Source organism: Lonchura striata, chromosome 11, assembly GCF_050655825.1.
Source record: "Lonchura striata isolate lonStrDom1 chromosome 11, ASM5065582v1, whole genome shotgun sequence".
NCBI classification, from domain to species: domain Eukaryota; kingdom Metazoa; phylum Chordata; class Aves; order Passeriformes; family Estrildidae; genus Lonchura; species Lonchura striata.
The window spans coordinates 11,024,362-11,039,803 of NC_140713.1; the positions used below are offsets into that span (position 1 = coordinate 11,024,362).

The window sequence follows — 15,442 nt, forward strand, 5'->3', positions numbered from 1 at the left end:
TCCCTGAGCAGCTCCTTGTGCTGAGATGTTAAGACAAAATAATTGGAGATACAGAATCAGCTCCTGAACATTTACAGAGACCTGAATGTTTGCAGTGGGAGAGACCATGGAGCCAGTGCAGGTGTGTGCTTAGCCTCACCTATACCTCCCCAGGTGCTGGCAGTCCCTCACAGCTGGAGAGACCTGCCTCTCATTATGAATTGGTAAAGCCTGTCCTGGGTGTAGGTAAACTCATTCTTCTGATATTGGTGTAGATTCCTAAAATTTTTTGTTCTCACCCAGCTAACTCTCCATTTCTGTCCTCTCCCTGGCAGACAATTCTGCTTGATACTGATGGAAGTTTCCTCCAAGAAAGGAGCCCAGGGCAGCTCTGAGTTTTGATTGCTATCTCTGGCTCTACAAATCCTCTTCTTTCTGGGCAAAAATGAGTCGGCCATCTCACTTTTCTACCTTGCTCTTCCAGGTAAATTCTAAGCCCTACATAACCAGTTTTTCAAAATCCTAAGTCAAAAACTTGCTCACTTCTAGAGCAGTGAAGGATACAAAAGACACAAAAGCTGAATGTAATATTCAGTCTTGAGAGGGATGGGGTGAAAAAGCAGATGCTTGGTTACTCAACAAAACGGGATAGGGCAAAATGGTCCAAAAAAATAGTAGATTGTAGCAGAGTACTTGCTGAAGTATCAGTAGGAATCAGCTGCCTGCTCTGTGCCTGTGAGACACAGTTCATGCAGCAGACTTTGACCAAACTGCAGTTTATTAATGGCTTGTGCAAGAACAAAGTGAGTAATAAAAGGCTAACTAGGGTGTTGGTGGGGAAAGCTCCTGGATCTGATTTTGCTGGCTTCCATAAAAGGGGTTTGCATGCTTTTTCCCAGCCATTCTCTCCAGGAATCTGTGTATAAAAATATTTGCTCCATAACCACAGTGAACAGCCTGGCAGCTGCCTGCATGCTTGAGGCTTTCTGCTGTCTCAAGTTTAACTCTGCAGGAGCCTGTGCTGACGCTGAGTCTAATTCTAATTTTGGACTTTCATGTCCTCAAGCCGGCGCCGTGGGACTGGGGCTGCTGACAATGGCAGCAGCACGTCCCTGGTGAGTCTGGGGTGAAGATTAGCCTTCACATCGTGCCACTAATGATAAGTACCAGTGAGGATAATAAGGAGCACTCTTGTTGTGCTTTACATTTTCAAAGTGCTCTGCTGTTGCTACCTAATTAAGCTGCCTCGTGACAAAGGTATGTATTTGTGTTGTGCCTAACGTAACTGTGCTGTGCTGTTATGCAATGGACCAAAACTGGATGGTGTCTGCAGATAGCACTCAGGAAATCAATTAACCAACCACTGGCTGCTCACACCCCAACAACAGAGCCAGCTTCAAAGCTGCCCCATGTCTTTTGGCTAGCTTTGGGAAGCTCGGATATTCGTGGAAAGCTGCACATGCCAAGTGTTTGATGATGTGGTTGCAGTGTTTTGCAGCAGCTCAGTTTCCAGCCGCACCATCTCCCAGCCCTGCCCAGAGCATGCAGTCCCAGAGCTCCTGAGTTAATCCCAGCCACTGCCGGGCTTGGCCCAAGAGCCCCAGCCCTGAGCTGCTGCTGCAGCTGTGTTCTAGGTACAGCATGGTCCTGGTGTGTACTGGTCGCAAAGGAAAACAAGGTCACACTGTGCTGTGCTGCCACGGCGAGGAATAGAAAGGATGCTCTGCTTTATCTGCAAGATTTCAAAATCTTACTGGGCAGCAAAGCTACCTCCACACAGCACCCCAGTGCCTGCCAGCAGTGCAAACATTGTCAGAAGCCTGCAGTCAGCAGAACCCTGCGTGTTGGTAAGTGCCACCAGGAGGGTAAGCCTGACTACACAGTGCTGACCTGTTTTCTCCCAGGAAGGGGCTTGAGGTCACTGGACAGATTTCTGACAGCACAAGCTCAGTTCTCAGCAGTGAGTCAGAAGGCAACAAGGTTAGGACAGATGGGAAAGGAAATCAATAAGTTAATGTAGTTAGGTAATTGAACAAATCCAGGTAGCTGCCCCATCTTGGGTAGTCTGTGCAGCCTGCTTGGTCCACTGGTGTTTGTCCTTTTGGAGCCAAAGAGGGCATTGCAGGGCTGGGAAGGATACAGAGAAGGATAACACTGTAGGGGAGGGTACCTGTGTAATGAGAGATGGGCTGCTTGAAACTGTTCCATCTGGAAAAGGCACTGACGGGGGGAGATTTTGTCACAGCTGTGACTGGCACAGAGCTAATAGGAGGAACAGTATTGTGCTATAGAAGGCAGGGTGCACCCCCAGAAATGGCAGAGGTGAGGGGAAGTGCTTGTTCACACACTGTGACAGGGAATTGTGGAGCTAATTGGCACAGGATGCTCCAAGTGCCAAAACAAAAATGTGTTCAGCAAGTGATTAGGCAGACTGAGAGTGAGGACTGGTCACACCAACCACTGCCTCCACAAGTTTCTCACCAGGCTGACAGGAGACTAGAGCAGCAGCAGTATTGCTCTGTAGGTGCCTCTTCAATGCTGTCCCTCATGATTTTGGGATGAATCTGGTGAACTCTGGCTCTGGGTTAGTAAGACTGCTTTCATGTTCTCCCAGTTCCTGCAGTGCTGTGCCAACACATGTGCTACTGTGAGTAAAACCCAATATAGAACTGCCAAAGCAATCGCACTCTGAAAAAAGCGTGGCATTTTCTGTGTTGTACAAAAGGGGTTTCCTGTGCTAGAGAAGACCTGCCCATTTGCCTTTGTGTCTTTTATTCTGCTCAGGAGTGGAGCCTTCCTCTCACACTGCTTTCCCATGTACAAACAAGTGATTAAGCAGAGGGCCTGACCTCTCCAGGTCTATGAGTTGCAATCAGTTGCAATCATGGTTTCAAAATTGCAATACCAACTTAAAAATTAAGCCAAATGCCTTTATTACTTGCACCACAGAGAAAATGTCTTCAAGGCTCCAGAACCCAAAGCACTAGGCCATAATTTTAAAGAGGGAAATCTTTATTCACACCCTTTGAAAGTGGAATTTATATAAAGATCTGGTCATGGTGTTGCTTTGTTTTCTGGTATCTCTCTGTCTCTCTCTCTCTCTATATATATATATATTTATATATATTAAACAAGCTCCTTCTCTTCCCCTGTCTTGCTGTCATTGCTAAACATGCAGCCAGGGAAGTCTCCAGCTCACAGAGGTGCCTGTTGTGCAGGGCTGGTACAGCTGGGAGGGAGGCTCTGCCCGCTGCAGCCTTGTCCCAGTGTAGCTGGATGAGCTGGCCCCAGGAAAATCCAGCCTCCAGAGGCAAGTTCTGGTGGGGAAGATGAGCAGGAGGAGAAGGTTCCAGTGCTCTGAGTGCGAGGCAGAGCTGGACAGGAGGTGATGAGCCTCCACAGAGCTGTTAAAGCCACACCTGTTCTGGAGCAGCCTGTCAAAAGACTGTGGCAATGCCCAGCCCCTCTGCCAGCTCCCAGCACAGGACCCTTTCCCCATTTCCCAAGGGAGCCGCATTTCCAGTGCTGGGGGCTCCCCCACTCTTCCTGCTCTGCCCAGGTGGTTCTCCCGAAGGGTGAGGGTGCTGAAAAGTGGGGAAGCGCTGTGGAGCTCTAACTTGTAAGGTCTCCACCAACAAACACATCCTTTTGGATCCCTTCTGTGACACAGCCGTGGCTGGGCTTTGGCTGTTGGGTGTCCCTGAGGAGAGAGGGAGGATGGCAGCTGGTGGGAGGATGGCAGCTGGTGAGAGGGGTGCTTCCTTGCTGCTGCTCCAGAGGGCTGTCCTTAGGCTCCAGGGTGTGCTGAAAGGGCTGCCCCTGCTCCAGGGCTACACCAGCTGCATTCCACATCCCGTTTTCCTGGAGGCAACACACCTCCAAATGTGGTATTATAGGGAGCAGCAGCAGTACTGTTAAGTCCTAAAGAAGCCAAGTGTGACAGGCTCCATTTGTCATCCTCCCCAGATTAACAGCTCTTTGCCAATGGATTTTGTAGAGCCTCCCATCATCAGAGCTGCTTCCTTGCAGACAGATGGCTGCAGTGTGACATCCCGAGTGCCTGTGGGACCGGCGCAGACAGCAGGGCCTGCTCAGCCTGCAGGGGCTGTACCTGCCTCCAGCCCGGTGCAGGTGAGCGAGCAAATGCAGCTGCAGCCTCACACCCTGGCAGCAGGCACCTCTGCTGAGCTCTGGGGGAGGCATCGCCCTCCCTGGGCCCCAGCAGAGCTGTGCTGCAGAGGCCCCTGTGCAGCAGGGCCAATGCACGGCATCGCTGCTGCGCTGGGCACTGCGGACAGCTGTGCATGGGAGTGTCAGGGAGAGCAGCTGCATCCTGCCAGCCCCTCAAGGCAGCCTCTCCCCACAGGAGACAGCCCTGCAGGTGCTGTGGGGCTCCCTGTGCCCAGGGAGCTGTGCAGGGCAGCATGCTGCGGGCCAGCCCCAGAGGGCTGCCACAGGTGTGCAAAGCCCTGCAGCAGCAGGAGAGACACTCCTGGGCTGTGAACACCACCCATAGGGATCAAACAGGAAACAGCTGTGCCCAAGGACATTTTGGGGAGGATCTAGAGACTCGGGTTAGTTTGCCTGAACTTGCTGCTGAGCACTCATCAAGTCAGAGGCTCTGATGGAAGCCAGGAAGCTGAGCTGGGTGCTGGTGGCTCTGGGTTGTGCATTCGTTCTGGCTCTCACCCCACTATTGGAGCTGTTTGAGCCATCTGTGGATGCCACTCCTGAAAGCACTCTGGAAATCCTTTCTATGTGAAGCCACTGAAGCTCTGGTTTTACCTTATGTGGAACTCTTCCTGTAAAAAAAACGTGAATATTTTTCTTGTTGCTGTTAGAGGGAAAGAGATGTGTCTGGCCTTGAGTTAATGCTTTTTCCTGCTCAAATCCATTTTTTCCATAGGCTGTTACCAAAACACATTGTGTTTATGATTTAAAAAATGGAGAGGTTGGCCAAAGCTCAGTAATCCCTTGCTGCATGGGGCAGTCTGGGCAGCAGATCACAGGCAGCAGGATGGCAGCCAGCAGAAGATGCTCTGCCCCAGGGTGTGTGCAACAGAAGGTGCTGTGCACTGGAGCTTTGCTAAAGCAAAACCTTTTCTCTAGCTGCCCTCCTCCTTCTTCTCTCCCTCCCTACAGTAACAGACTGGGAGGTTGTGTAGCTCACTCTGAGCCATGAGCCTCTCCGTAAGAGGTTTACAGAAAACCTGCTCATTGCTTCTTTGCATTTCTGGCCTTCAGTGGAACTGAAGTCAAATGCCAGCTTTGGTGTTGCTGGGGGTTCACCAGCACTTCACAGCACCTCCATGCCTGCCTCCTCTGCCCTACCTGCAGCAAGGACCACAGCATTGGCTGCGTGTGGTTTTATGAACCAGGTCACAGGCAGGAGAAGCTCCCTCTCAAGCACCTGCATGGCACTGGGGTTGTTCCTGCCTGTGTACATAAAACAGACTGGCTGGGATTGCCCTGCAGTGCTTTACACCCTGGTGTGCTGCCTGTGCTCCTCTCTGGGGGCCCTGGACACCATCTCCAGCACACAGGTCTTGGGCAAGGGTTTCTTGCAGCTGTTTTTTGTCCACCATAGATGGTACAACAGTGTAACATCTTCCTGCCAGCACCATTCTTAAAGGTCCATGGCCTGGAGCAGAAAGGGTGAGAAACAGAAGCCTCTACTTTTCATAGGAGACCCCACTTTACAGCTCAGGATTGTCCCAGCTCAGCAGCTGGGACTGTATGTACTCCTCAGCTCCTCCTCCTAATCAAAAACCCAGGCAGAGTGAGGAACATGAGAAACTGCCCAGCAGCAGTAGTGAGTTGGAAGAGGCTGTGAGCTGTGGCAGAGCCAGAAATCCAGCTTGGATAGAAACTGAGTGTTTGAGTAACTGGGAGCAAGACTTGGTTAGAGCAGCTGGCTCACTTCTCCCTCCTGAGTGCTTGTGAATGCTGAGTCAGCACCGTGCTGGGAGCTGGTGGGGTGTGCCTGAGCTGCGCCTTGGGACAGCAGAACACACAGCTTTCCTTGAACCTTTTCGATCCTTTCAGTTTATCTGCAGAGCAAATCTCCCTAATACCTTCTTTTAAGTTTTCATGACTGGCTGCTGCAGCAGTGCCATCCTCTTCCTCCCCTTCTAACCAGCTTTGGAGAGCAGAAGAGGATGGTGTGCAATGGGGACACCCTCACCCTGCAGTGCCCTTTGGGCTGTGACACCTTCAGGCAGGGGTTGGAAAAGGAACTTCTTCTGGCACATGACCCCCACAGTTCATGTCTGGGAGCCCTTCAGGAAGAGCTGTGACCCCACAAACCCTCCAGCCTGCAGATGTTTCCCAAGGTGAACACTGGAGCTGCTGCTCTTCCTGCCCACGTGGGGCTGCAAGCTGGAATGAATCTCTGGTAAGGCCTTTATTTAGCTAAAATAGAGCACAAATTATCAGGAAATGCCTTATTAATGCACTGGAGATAGAATCAGGCTGGAAAACTGCAGGCTGGACTGTAACAGCACAGAGCCTGTGATTTAAAACCCATGTGTTCAGCAGGCCAGAAGCCAGGAGCCCCAGGCTCTAATCCCAGTGCTGAGCTCTGCAACAGAAGTTCAGGAAGTGGGGGAGAGGCTGTATTTAAATTTCCCCATGTTTTCCTGGGCACAATCCTTTTACCATAGGCATTAAAAATTTAAGAATTGCTTGGTTTCTTGGGGCTTCAAGTTGGTGGAAGATGTGTGCATTTCCCCAAGAGCCATCAGCAGTGTGCATCAGAAAAAGGGGCTGGGTTGTTTTTGGTGGTTTGTTTTTTTCTGACTGCTGTTGTGATTAAGAAAAGCTTTTCCTCACCAAGAAGGCATTCTTTAGAGGCATGCCTGTCCCTCATTAGAGCATAAAAGCAGTTCATAGGTCTTTAGGGCTGGCAGTAGTAAGACCTTTGAACACGCAAAGTAAGCTGAGCTCTAACAGAACTAAGGATTAGGTTCCAACCTTCAGTACATTTCTGACTGGATGCAGATTCAGCAGCTGGGCTATTTTTGGCTTGTGAACAGCTAATGGCTGTTTATTTTTAAGGTCGTTTTCTGTTTGCATAGCATGTACACCCTTCTGGTGGGTGGGAGGCATTGTAAAAACAATCACTGCTGTGCAGAGTTAGGAACTAAACCTGGAGAGGGATGGAAAAAACAGAACTCAGTGTACTTATTGCTTTAAAGCCCAAAAACATCTGCTTAGGTCATAAGGTTTGCTGGCCCACTCTGAGCTGCGTCCCCACCGGAAAAATCCCGTTCCAGTTAATACAGACTATTGCAGGGGATTGCAGGAGACTTGGGGAAAGCCTGTCAGACAACAACATGGTATAAATAGAAAGGAGGCATCAGATTTGATGCCCTTACCTTCCAGCAGTAAACAGAAACCAGAGCAGTCTTCTCTCAGCTGAGGAGTCACCACTTGAGCTGGGCTGGCTAGGCCTGGATCCCAGCTCTTGTTAAGACCCTTGTTCAATAATAACATGCTTTATTATCCTATTTTCCTGGCTCCTTCCTTTTGGCCATATCTTTATTCACACACAGTCAATTGATACAAATTCACTGGAACAGGAGCAGTTTATAAAAGACAGTAAGAATAATTATCTTGAACTGAAATTTAAAAAAACATATGGCCATCTGCCAAGCAATTCACTGCTTGTAACAGGTTGTGGTAAGGAAACATTTTAAAACATTGGCAGTGTATTCCCAGACATGTTGCTTTTCCAGACCACAAAATACACAATACAAAAATATACTAGAAGTAATAACGGAGTTTGTAGAAATGTCTGCTGCAAAACAATTGCTGTTGTCTGATTTCCTCTATATTTACTCCCATTCTACATTATGATAGAATACTTGAATAAACACAGTTAATTTCTAACTGAATTTGAACTTTAAAGTTGATCTCAAGTAAACTGTAAAGTCTTTGGCTCCCATCCTTGAAGTACATAAAGGATCTTAACTTTGGACTAGTGAGACTGATAAGGCAGGAGGTGAGCCTACAAGTGAGAATCTGATGCCTTGGGCAGCAGCTCAGGAGGGAAGGGAAAGCTGAAGTGCTGTACTTCACAGGATCTTAATTTGAGGCTTTTTCCTGGATTTTTACAGACTTTTAACAAGTCTTCCCTGGGCTGTCTTTACCTGATAGGTTTGAGATTTTCAAGTTTCTAGTAGTCTGGTATAACTGCTGTGTTTGAGATTTGGGTCTGCACTCAATTGAGTGAACGGCAGTACCTCTCTCCCTCCGTATTTCACTGCTCACTGTAATTTTCCCTGTCCCTTTCCCCTCTCCTTTCTCCTCCTGGCCCAGTACCACTGGCATGGCCTCTTTCCATGTGAGAGACTGGATTCTCCAGTGCTTTGCTAGCACTGCTCACACTGAGCCCCACACAAGCTCCCTGCATTCAAAATACCATTCTCTTAGTGTTTCCAACCTTGAGAAGACGGAATCCGGTGCTGGCAGTACTGTGCAGGGATGAGCAGCTATTCCCTCAGCCTGGCACACTTGCAGTGAGAATCTCAGAATGCTCATGGAAAGTGACATCCAGAGTGGCCCTTGCTGTGACAGAGGAACACACAGTGGGCAGGCCAATGTGTTCAACTCCAGGATTTCATGCTGCTTTTCCTCCCAAGAGCCAATCTCAAAACATTTCAAACAAGAAATGTTTTAGCAGAGAGAAAGAATAAGGCACTGAAGGTGAGCTCATTTGGTCAAGACTGATCCACAGGGCGCTGCCCCACTCCTCAGTGCTCTTCACTGAGCTGTTCTCTCTGTGCTCACATTGTATTAGACCTCAGAGGGAAAACCTTGTCTCAGCTCTGACACCACACACAGGGGCCAAGATCCACCATCCTAGGCATGGCCTTCAGAGAAGACATCAAAAAGGACATGCATTGGATGCCAGAGGTTGGATTCCCAGTGGGTAAACACGACCAGTTCCCAGGGAGGTCAGCTGTGGAAAGATGACCAAGATACCTGTGAGGTATAAAACTCTGTGTCTGCTGGCCACTGCTCAGCTTTCTCATCGTCAGACTTGTCACTGTCATCGCCGCTGGAGGGTTCGTAGCCCTGGATGGCAGAGTGGATCGGCTCCGGCTGCCTCCGATCCGCCTCTGCCTCCTTCTTCTTCTCTGCCAGCAGCTGCCTGTAGCACAGGTTGCAGACCCTCAGGGGCTTGGGGGACAGCCGGGGCATCAGGAACCTCTGCCTGGAGCAGTCAGCGCACACGACGAAGCCGCACTTGCGGCAGTGGTGCCGGCGGGTGAGCGTGGAGAACTTGGTCTGCGTGCAGCGCATGCAGATGTCCGTGGCCTTGTCTGGGATCCAGGGGGCCGCGGGCTCCCTGCAGGGCTGCCGGCCCGTCTTGGTCAGCAGGTGCTTGATGCACTCCTCCAGGTGGCTGATCCACTCCTTCCTCTCCGTCAGGGAGGCTGCGGAAACCACAAAGGACTTCTTGGAGGTTTTGATCATCCAGCGGTTCTTCATCTGCAAGGTGTCTGGCAGCGTCTCCAGAGTGACATCTTCAAGGGGGATGATGTGCTGGGAGTTGTACTTCCTTTTGTTGATGATGATGCTGCCGTAGACCAGGATGTCGTTGAAAAGGAAAAATATGCGAGGCTTTGGTTTCTTGCGGCATTCTTTGGTTAAAATCCCTTCTCCCAGGAGGACCCTGCCCGGCAAGGCTAAGGGCTGCCCAGAAGCCCCAAAGCAGTTTTCCACAGCAGCAATGCGCTGGCTGTTGATCTCCGTGTTTGCAAGGTGGTCCACCATCTCCAGCTCACTCTGGAGAGAGGAAAACAAAGAGGCAAGTGGTGAAACTGCACCAGGGAGAAGGTGAGTAGCCAGTGCATGCACAGGTGAGATGCTGCTAATGCAATCTGAGGCTACAGGTAATCTCACTCCTTGCTTTAGTTTGTTACCTGTCCAAATACAATCTTCAAACTATCTGACCTCCTTTTGCAACAGCCCCGGCTGCACTGGGATGGTGCAGTTTGCAGCAGTGGAAATCCCTGAAGGCAGAGCCAGGTCTTTCTGGTGTTGCTTTTATCCCTGTGTGTCCTTAAAAAAGAAAGCTGCTTGGTCTGAACCTGGTTTTATGCAGATCCCTAGATCTGCATAAAAGGGTCTTGAGAGCCAGCCTCCCATTTCTGACTGCACACCTGCTTTCTCAGGGATTGCTTTCAGACACACACACTGCCCCCCCCCAGCTCCATTTTGGGCCAGAGCTGAGGCAGGCACAAAAGAAAAATGTGTGGTATGACTTGTTCCTGCTGTTCTTCCATGCATGACAAAAAGGATAAAAACAAAAAATGAGAAAAGCCTTCATGATGTGAATAAACTCACACAAGTGAAGCCTTTCCTCTGTTTTCCCTTGGCTGACAGTGCTCCAAGTGCATGGCACATCACTCTGCAGACAGTGAGCTCTGCTGGAGGGGAAGTGGAATGCAGCACACTCATCTCTGCCACACCTCTGCACCCTCCTTCTCCCACCATCTGGGGTTTGCCATTGTGATGTGTTTTTGTTCTCTCAGGAAACCTAGGTAAGGGTAGCCCTGAGGCGAAAACAGCTGCTGGCCCTTGGCAGTCTGCAGTGAGGGAGGTGCTCCCTGTGAGTGGATTTTCTCATTGGCCCTTGCAGGCTGGAGGGTGCTGGCCCAAGGCCAGCAGGCCATGGGAATGAGAGTCATTTCCTGCTGCAGAGAGGTAGCTCAGCCATCACAAGGCAGGTCACAGGGCCATGTGTTGTTACCCTGGTTGCTGCTGATGTTTCCTGGGAGCACTCCTGCTCAGCTGCTCTCCACTGCTATCCCTGTGCTCCTTGCCCAGGGCCCCTGCTGCCAAGGAGGCTGGAGGGAAGAGGAGGATGACAATATGCCAGGTCCTGTGCGTGTGGGACATTCTACCCTTGCCCCTCAGTCCCAGTCCCCCCTTTGCAGTGCTGGAAGGGGAACCACAGAGTGGCTGCTGCACACCATGCACCTCTCAGCTGAGCCATCTGGCAGGCAGAGCGGGCAATTCCTCAGAGCTCCCAGAGCTTCCTTCTCTAGGGTGAAAAGGCACGAGGCCAAGACAAGCTCTGGCCATGGCAGACCTAAATGGAGTGACCCAGGCTGCAGAAAAAGCTTTCACAGAGAGGCACGGAGTGCTGGTGCTCCTGAAGAGCTGCCTCCCTCGAGGTGCCCTGGAACTGGAGGGAAGGATGTGAATGCTCAGGGCCCCAGAGCCTGGAGGGCACAGGGTGGAGCTGGGCAGTGTTGGGCACAGCCACACTTGTGGGTGTGCACTTGACATTTACTGAGTGCTCTGGCCAGGCTGCAGCCAGAGGGGGAATGCAGGGGCTGCCTCCAGCAGCAGGGGCTGAAACCACTCCCAACCCACCTGCCATGGCACAGCCATTCAGCAGCTGGGCCAAGGATCTGTTACTTGTCATCAGAGGGGAGAGCCTCCATTCCCAGCATGGATCCACCAGCCCAGTGGATCTGTGCATGGAGAGGAGATGTGCTGCTGCAATAACCACCACATGTTCTTACCTCCTCCCTCATAAATACACAAATTAGGCTGAAGAACAAACAGGCAGGGCACACTGTTGTGCACAGCTGTGTACCAAACTCCCTGACCAGGGTTTCCTGGACCCTCACCTATCCTGGGATGTGGTCTCTCCACAAATCTCTGGCTGAGGATTTCCTGTGTGAAAGAGCAAGATGAGCACACAAATAATAAAGGAAAAACTCAAATTACAGCTTGGGATCCTTGGTGTGCAAGGACTGTGAATGCAATAATATACTGTCAGGAACATTTGGCACCAGCACCACGAAATGGGCTAAACCAAAGCAGTCCCACCGGTTTCCTTTCCTCATGCTTCTGGGTTATGGAGCTCTTAGCCTGCCTCTTTCATTTTATGTAGTTTAGAAGCATGGCCCAGCCTCTCAAGAACTCATGGTACCTGACATGGCTCTATTTCTAGGGATCTCTGCACACCAGATTCCAGTGGAAAGTAAAATATTTTGTCAGATATAAAGGCCTTGCCTGCAGAGAAACCCAAGCTCATTTTCAAAGAGGAGAGTAAGCTCTGCTGCTGTGAAAGCTTTAGCTCTTGCATTGCCCAGGATCCTTGCACAGAAAGCTCTTGGACTTACTGCATAGAGCAAAAGGAGAAGGTGCTGGACACAATCCTCTAGTGTGAAAAAAACTGAAGGTAAACTCTCATTACACATCAGACTTGTACCTGCAGATATGTCCTTTCTCCTCCACCCTCTGGTTTGCTGCCTAGTTAAAATACCAGGAATTAACCTAAGAAAAGCCAACTCTGTCATGGGAAAATCTCTGCTCAGACTAAAATTATTGGCTGCTCTAGCCCAGGGTATTTCTTGAAGGAGTTTTCGTGGGATGAAAAAGCAGAATGTTTTCCTCCCATCTCTCTTCCCCTTCAGGCATAAGTGACTGGAGAAGAACACATACACATAATTTAAAAAAAATAGTAGGAGTGGGACTTACAGTGCTTACCTTTAGGCTAGGACAACTCACTCTATGCTTCTGTGTGCTCCCTGTTCAGATGGGGGCTGAAACAGCCATCAGAGGGGCTGACTCCTCACATCCCACCACAAGCCAGATCCGTCCTGCCCCAAGTTCCACACAGTGCTCAGCTTGACTGACAACATAAAACCCAATTTCATGTTAATACTGTGACTCACTGCAAATAATCCACAGTTTGGCTCTGGAATGCAAGCACTTTGTAAATCTGGTAAATAAAGATAGCTGCTGAGTGCTACTATGGTCTGCTTTCCTGGGAGATGAGAGCCTCTCCCTTTGGAACAAAGTGAGGATATGAAGTCTAATCTATTTTATTAATTTTGGTAAATGTTTTTTCATGTTTGCTCAAGTTTGCTATATCAGGCAGCAGGGTCACAGTGCTTTTTAGCAAGTGCTACATATGCCCATGTACCACATGCAGCAGCAGCAGCTTACCCAGCTGAAATTAAGGTGGCAAGATGTGTTTTTCTGGCATTGCTGATTTTCACAGAAGTTTCTGGCATGGCAAATTCTGGGGTTGTTTTTTTCATCAAGTTCTGCTGGTTCTGCATGTGATCAAATACTATGCAGTGAATATGACTGATGTTCAAAGGAAAAAAAAATACAACTTGGCACTCCACTCCAGAAGTAAGCACGCCACAACACTTAACAATGAGCGCTTGTTCACTTGTGATTATAAACAGCCATGTTGGTGCCTGCCAGGCACAGCATTTCAACTTAAGCTCACGGGTCAGCAAGTCTGGGGTATGTTTTTCAAGTCTGTATGTATCTAAGGCTTAGGTGTACCGAAGCAGCGAGCTCTTCTACCTGATCCTTCCGTTCCTGCCATCAGGCAGAACTGACAGCCTTGGTATCCACTGCACACCTCATGCATTCCACACGTGGGATAGTCCATTCCACTGAGATCTGACTGCTGAGGGCTGCCAGCAGAAAATGCCCCGAGCCCCACCTCTCTACAGCTTTCCCTGAACTCCTGGAGTTAGGGCTGGCATAAGCTCTTGCTCACCGAGGACAGCAAGTAGGATGCAGCTGCCCGAGCAGGCATTTAGAGCAAGAAGAAAAAGGTTCCTCTCCTTTTCCTGCCTGAAGGTATTTCAGCTTGCTTCTCCCTCTTTCCCGGCATGTTGTAAGTGCTGGGGTAAGGAGGACAGGCTCTGGTAAACCCCCTTCCTGCCATGCTTACGAGGAACCCAATTCAGCACATGGACATTTAGGGTCATATCACTCCATTAAGAATGTCACCAGTTCCAGTGGGACATGGACTGACTGAGCTGCCAAGCTTCTCGCCACTGCTGCTCAGTGTAGAGCCACAGCAAGGGGCCGGGCAGCGGCTTTGGAGGAGCTCAGACTGATGCTACCGAACCCAGCTGTTGGCAGCCTGAGCTCAGTTGTGGCTCTTGTAAGTGCCAGCCAGGCTCAGAGGCGCCCAAGCAGCCGAAGAAGGGAAGGAATGGAGGGAGGAAGGGGGAAAACCACGAAACTCAAGGCAGAGCCTTACTCGTCCGTTCCCCCCCGTCTCTGTCCCCGCACTTATCCCGAGGCACTGATCCGCCGCTCTCCGGACTCGTGACAGCGACAGACACGGGCCGGCTGCCGAGGGGAGAACCACCGAGGGAGGAGACAATTCCCTGTCCCTGCCAGCGCCCGGGAGCTCACGTTTCCCTCTGGAACAGGCGCAGGGCCCAAGCGGGTCCCGCTTACAGCTCCGCAGCGGGAGCAGTGCCCGGGCTCTTGGGCAAAGTTGGCAACTTAAAGAGTCCCGTCTAAAAACCCCAACACGCCCGCTCCTCTGGAGCGGCGTTCGGGCCTCAGGCTCCGCACACGCATGACGGGATCCCCGGTTCGAGAAGCACACACCGCGGGATCCCCGGTTCGAGAAGCACACACCTCGGGATCCCCGGTTCCAGCAGCGCACACCTCGGGATCCCCGGTTCGAGAAGCGCACACCTCGGGATCCCCGGTTCGAGAAGCGCACACCTCGGGATCCCCGGACGGGCAGCACACACCGCGGGATCCCCGGTTCCAGCAGCGTACACCGCGGGATCCCCGGTTCCAGCAGCGCACACCTCGGGATCCCCGGTTCCAGCAGCGCACACCGCGGGATCCCGGTTCAAGAAGCGCACACCGCGGGATCCCCGGTTCGAGAAGCGCACACCGCGGGCTTCCCGGTTCAAGAAGCGCACACCGCGGGATCCCCGGTTCCAGCAGCGCACACCGCGGGATCCCCGGTTCCAGCAGCGCACACCGCGGGCTCCCGGCACGGCCCCCCGCCGCCGCTGTGTCCCACGGCGGGCGGAGCGGAGCCCCAGACCGCCCCTGTCCCCGCTCCGGCAGCGGAGCCCCGGCTCTCCCCGCCGCCCCCGCCGCAGCCCCGCTCGCCCCGTACCTGCCGGCCGGGCCCGGCCGCGCTCCGCGCCGCGCCGCGCCGGGCGGCTCCGCCCGCCCGCGGCAGGGCCGGCCCCGCCGCCGCTCCCGCCCACCGCCGCCGCGGCCAATGGCGCCCCGGGGCCGGGCGGGGCTGCGCGCCCGGGGCGCCCGAGACGGGGCAGAGTCGGCTCCGTGTCTGCGCCCGGGGCGCTGCGCGTGTCCCGTAGCCGCGTGTGCCCTGCCGACATCCACCGCCCTCCTGCACGCTCTCCGCTTGGCCGCCCCGGCGTAACTCAGTGCATTTAGTTTGCTGGCAGTTTTGAGTTTCAAGTTTCGTCACCCCCTAATCACAGTATATTCCATCGAGTACAATGGTGCACATGGATGACATTGTATAAAGATTGTTTCAGTGATAAAATACCCCCAGTGTTTACAGTTAAGAGGGATATAAATAGAGACATTACACTGGTCCAAAACAGAAACCAGACCTCCTCCCAAGCTTTGGATCACATCTTCTAACCACTTTTGTGATTATTCTTACAGACGTTTGTGTAGA

At 51.7% G+C, this 15,442-nt stretch overlaps 2 protein-coding genes across 7 annotated transcripts in view; both read right to left on the minus strand.

Annotated features, from left to right (window-relative positions):
• Nucleotides 1–12,631, minus strand: part of LOC144247084 (pleckstrin homology domain-containing family F member 1-like) — a 27,514-nt gene extending 14,883 nt beyond the window's left edge. Inside the window, exon 1 of the mRNA XM_085589509.1 lies at nucleotides 12,493–12,631. The gene's annotated coding sequence lies outside the window, so the exon portion shown is untranslated. The remainder of the gene's footprint in view (nucleotides 1–12,492) is intronic.
• LOC110476258 (pleckstrin homology domain-containing family F member 1) lies at nucleotides 7,488–14,978 on the minus strand. Of its 6 annotated transcripts, XM_085589505.1 has the most exons (3): nucleotides 12,493–12,632; nucleotides 11,628–11,673; nucleotides 7,488–9,771 (listed from the first exon to the last, which is right to left on the minus strand). In XM_085589505.1, exon 3 carries the CDS (start codon nucleotides 9,757–9,759, stop codon nucleotides 8,938–8,940), a length of 822 nt encoding a protein of 273 aa, XP_085445631.1. In that variant the 5' UTR covers nucleotides 9,760–9,771; nucleotides 11,628–11,673; nucleotides 12,493–12,632; the 3' UTR covers nucleotides 7,488–8,937. The 6 variants fall into 6 exon arrangements, with proteins under 6 accessions (XP_085445631.1, XP_021396743.1, XP_085445633.1 ...); XM_021541068.3 differs by lacking the exons at nucleotides 11,628–11,673; nucleotides 12,493–12,632 and adding an exon at nucleotides 14,906–14,978; XM_085589507.1 differs by lacking the exons at nucleotides 11,628–11,673; nucleotides 12,493–12,632 and adding an exon at nucleotides 14,735–14,867.
• Between the last annotated feature and the right edge of the window lie 464 nt (nucleotides 14,979–15,442).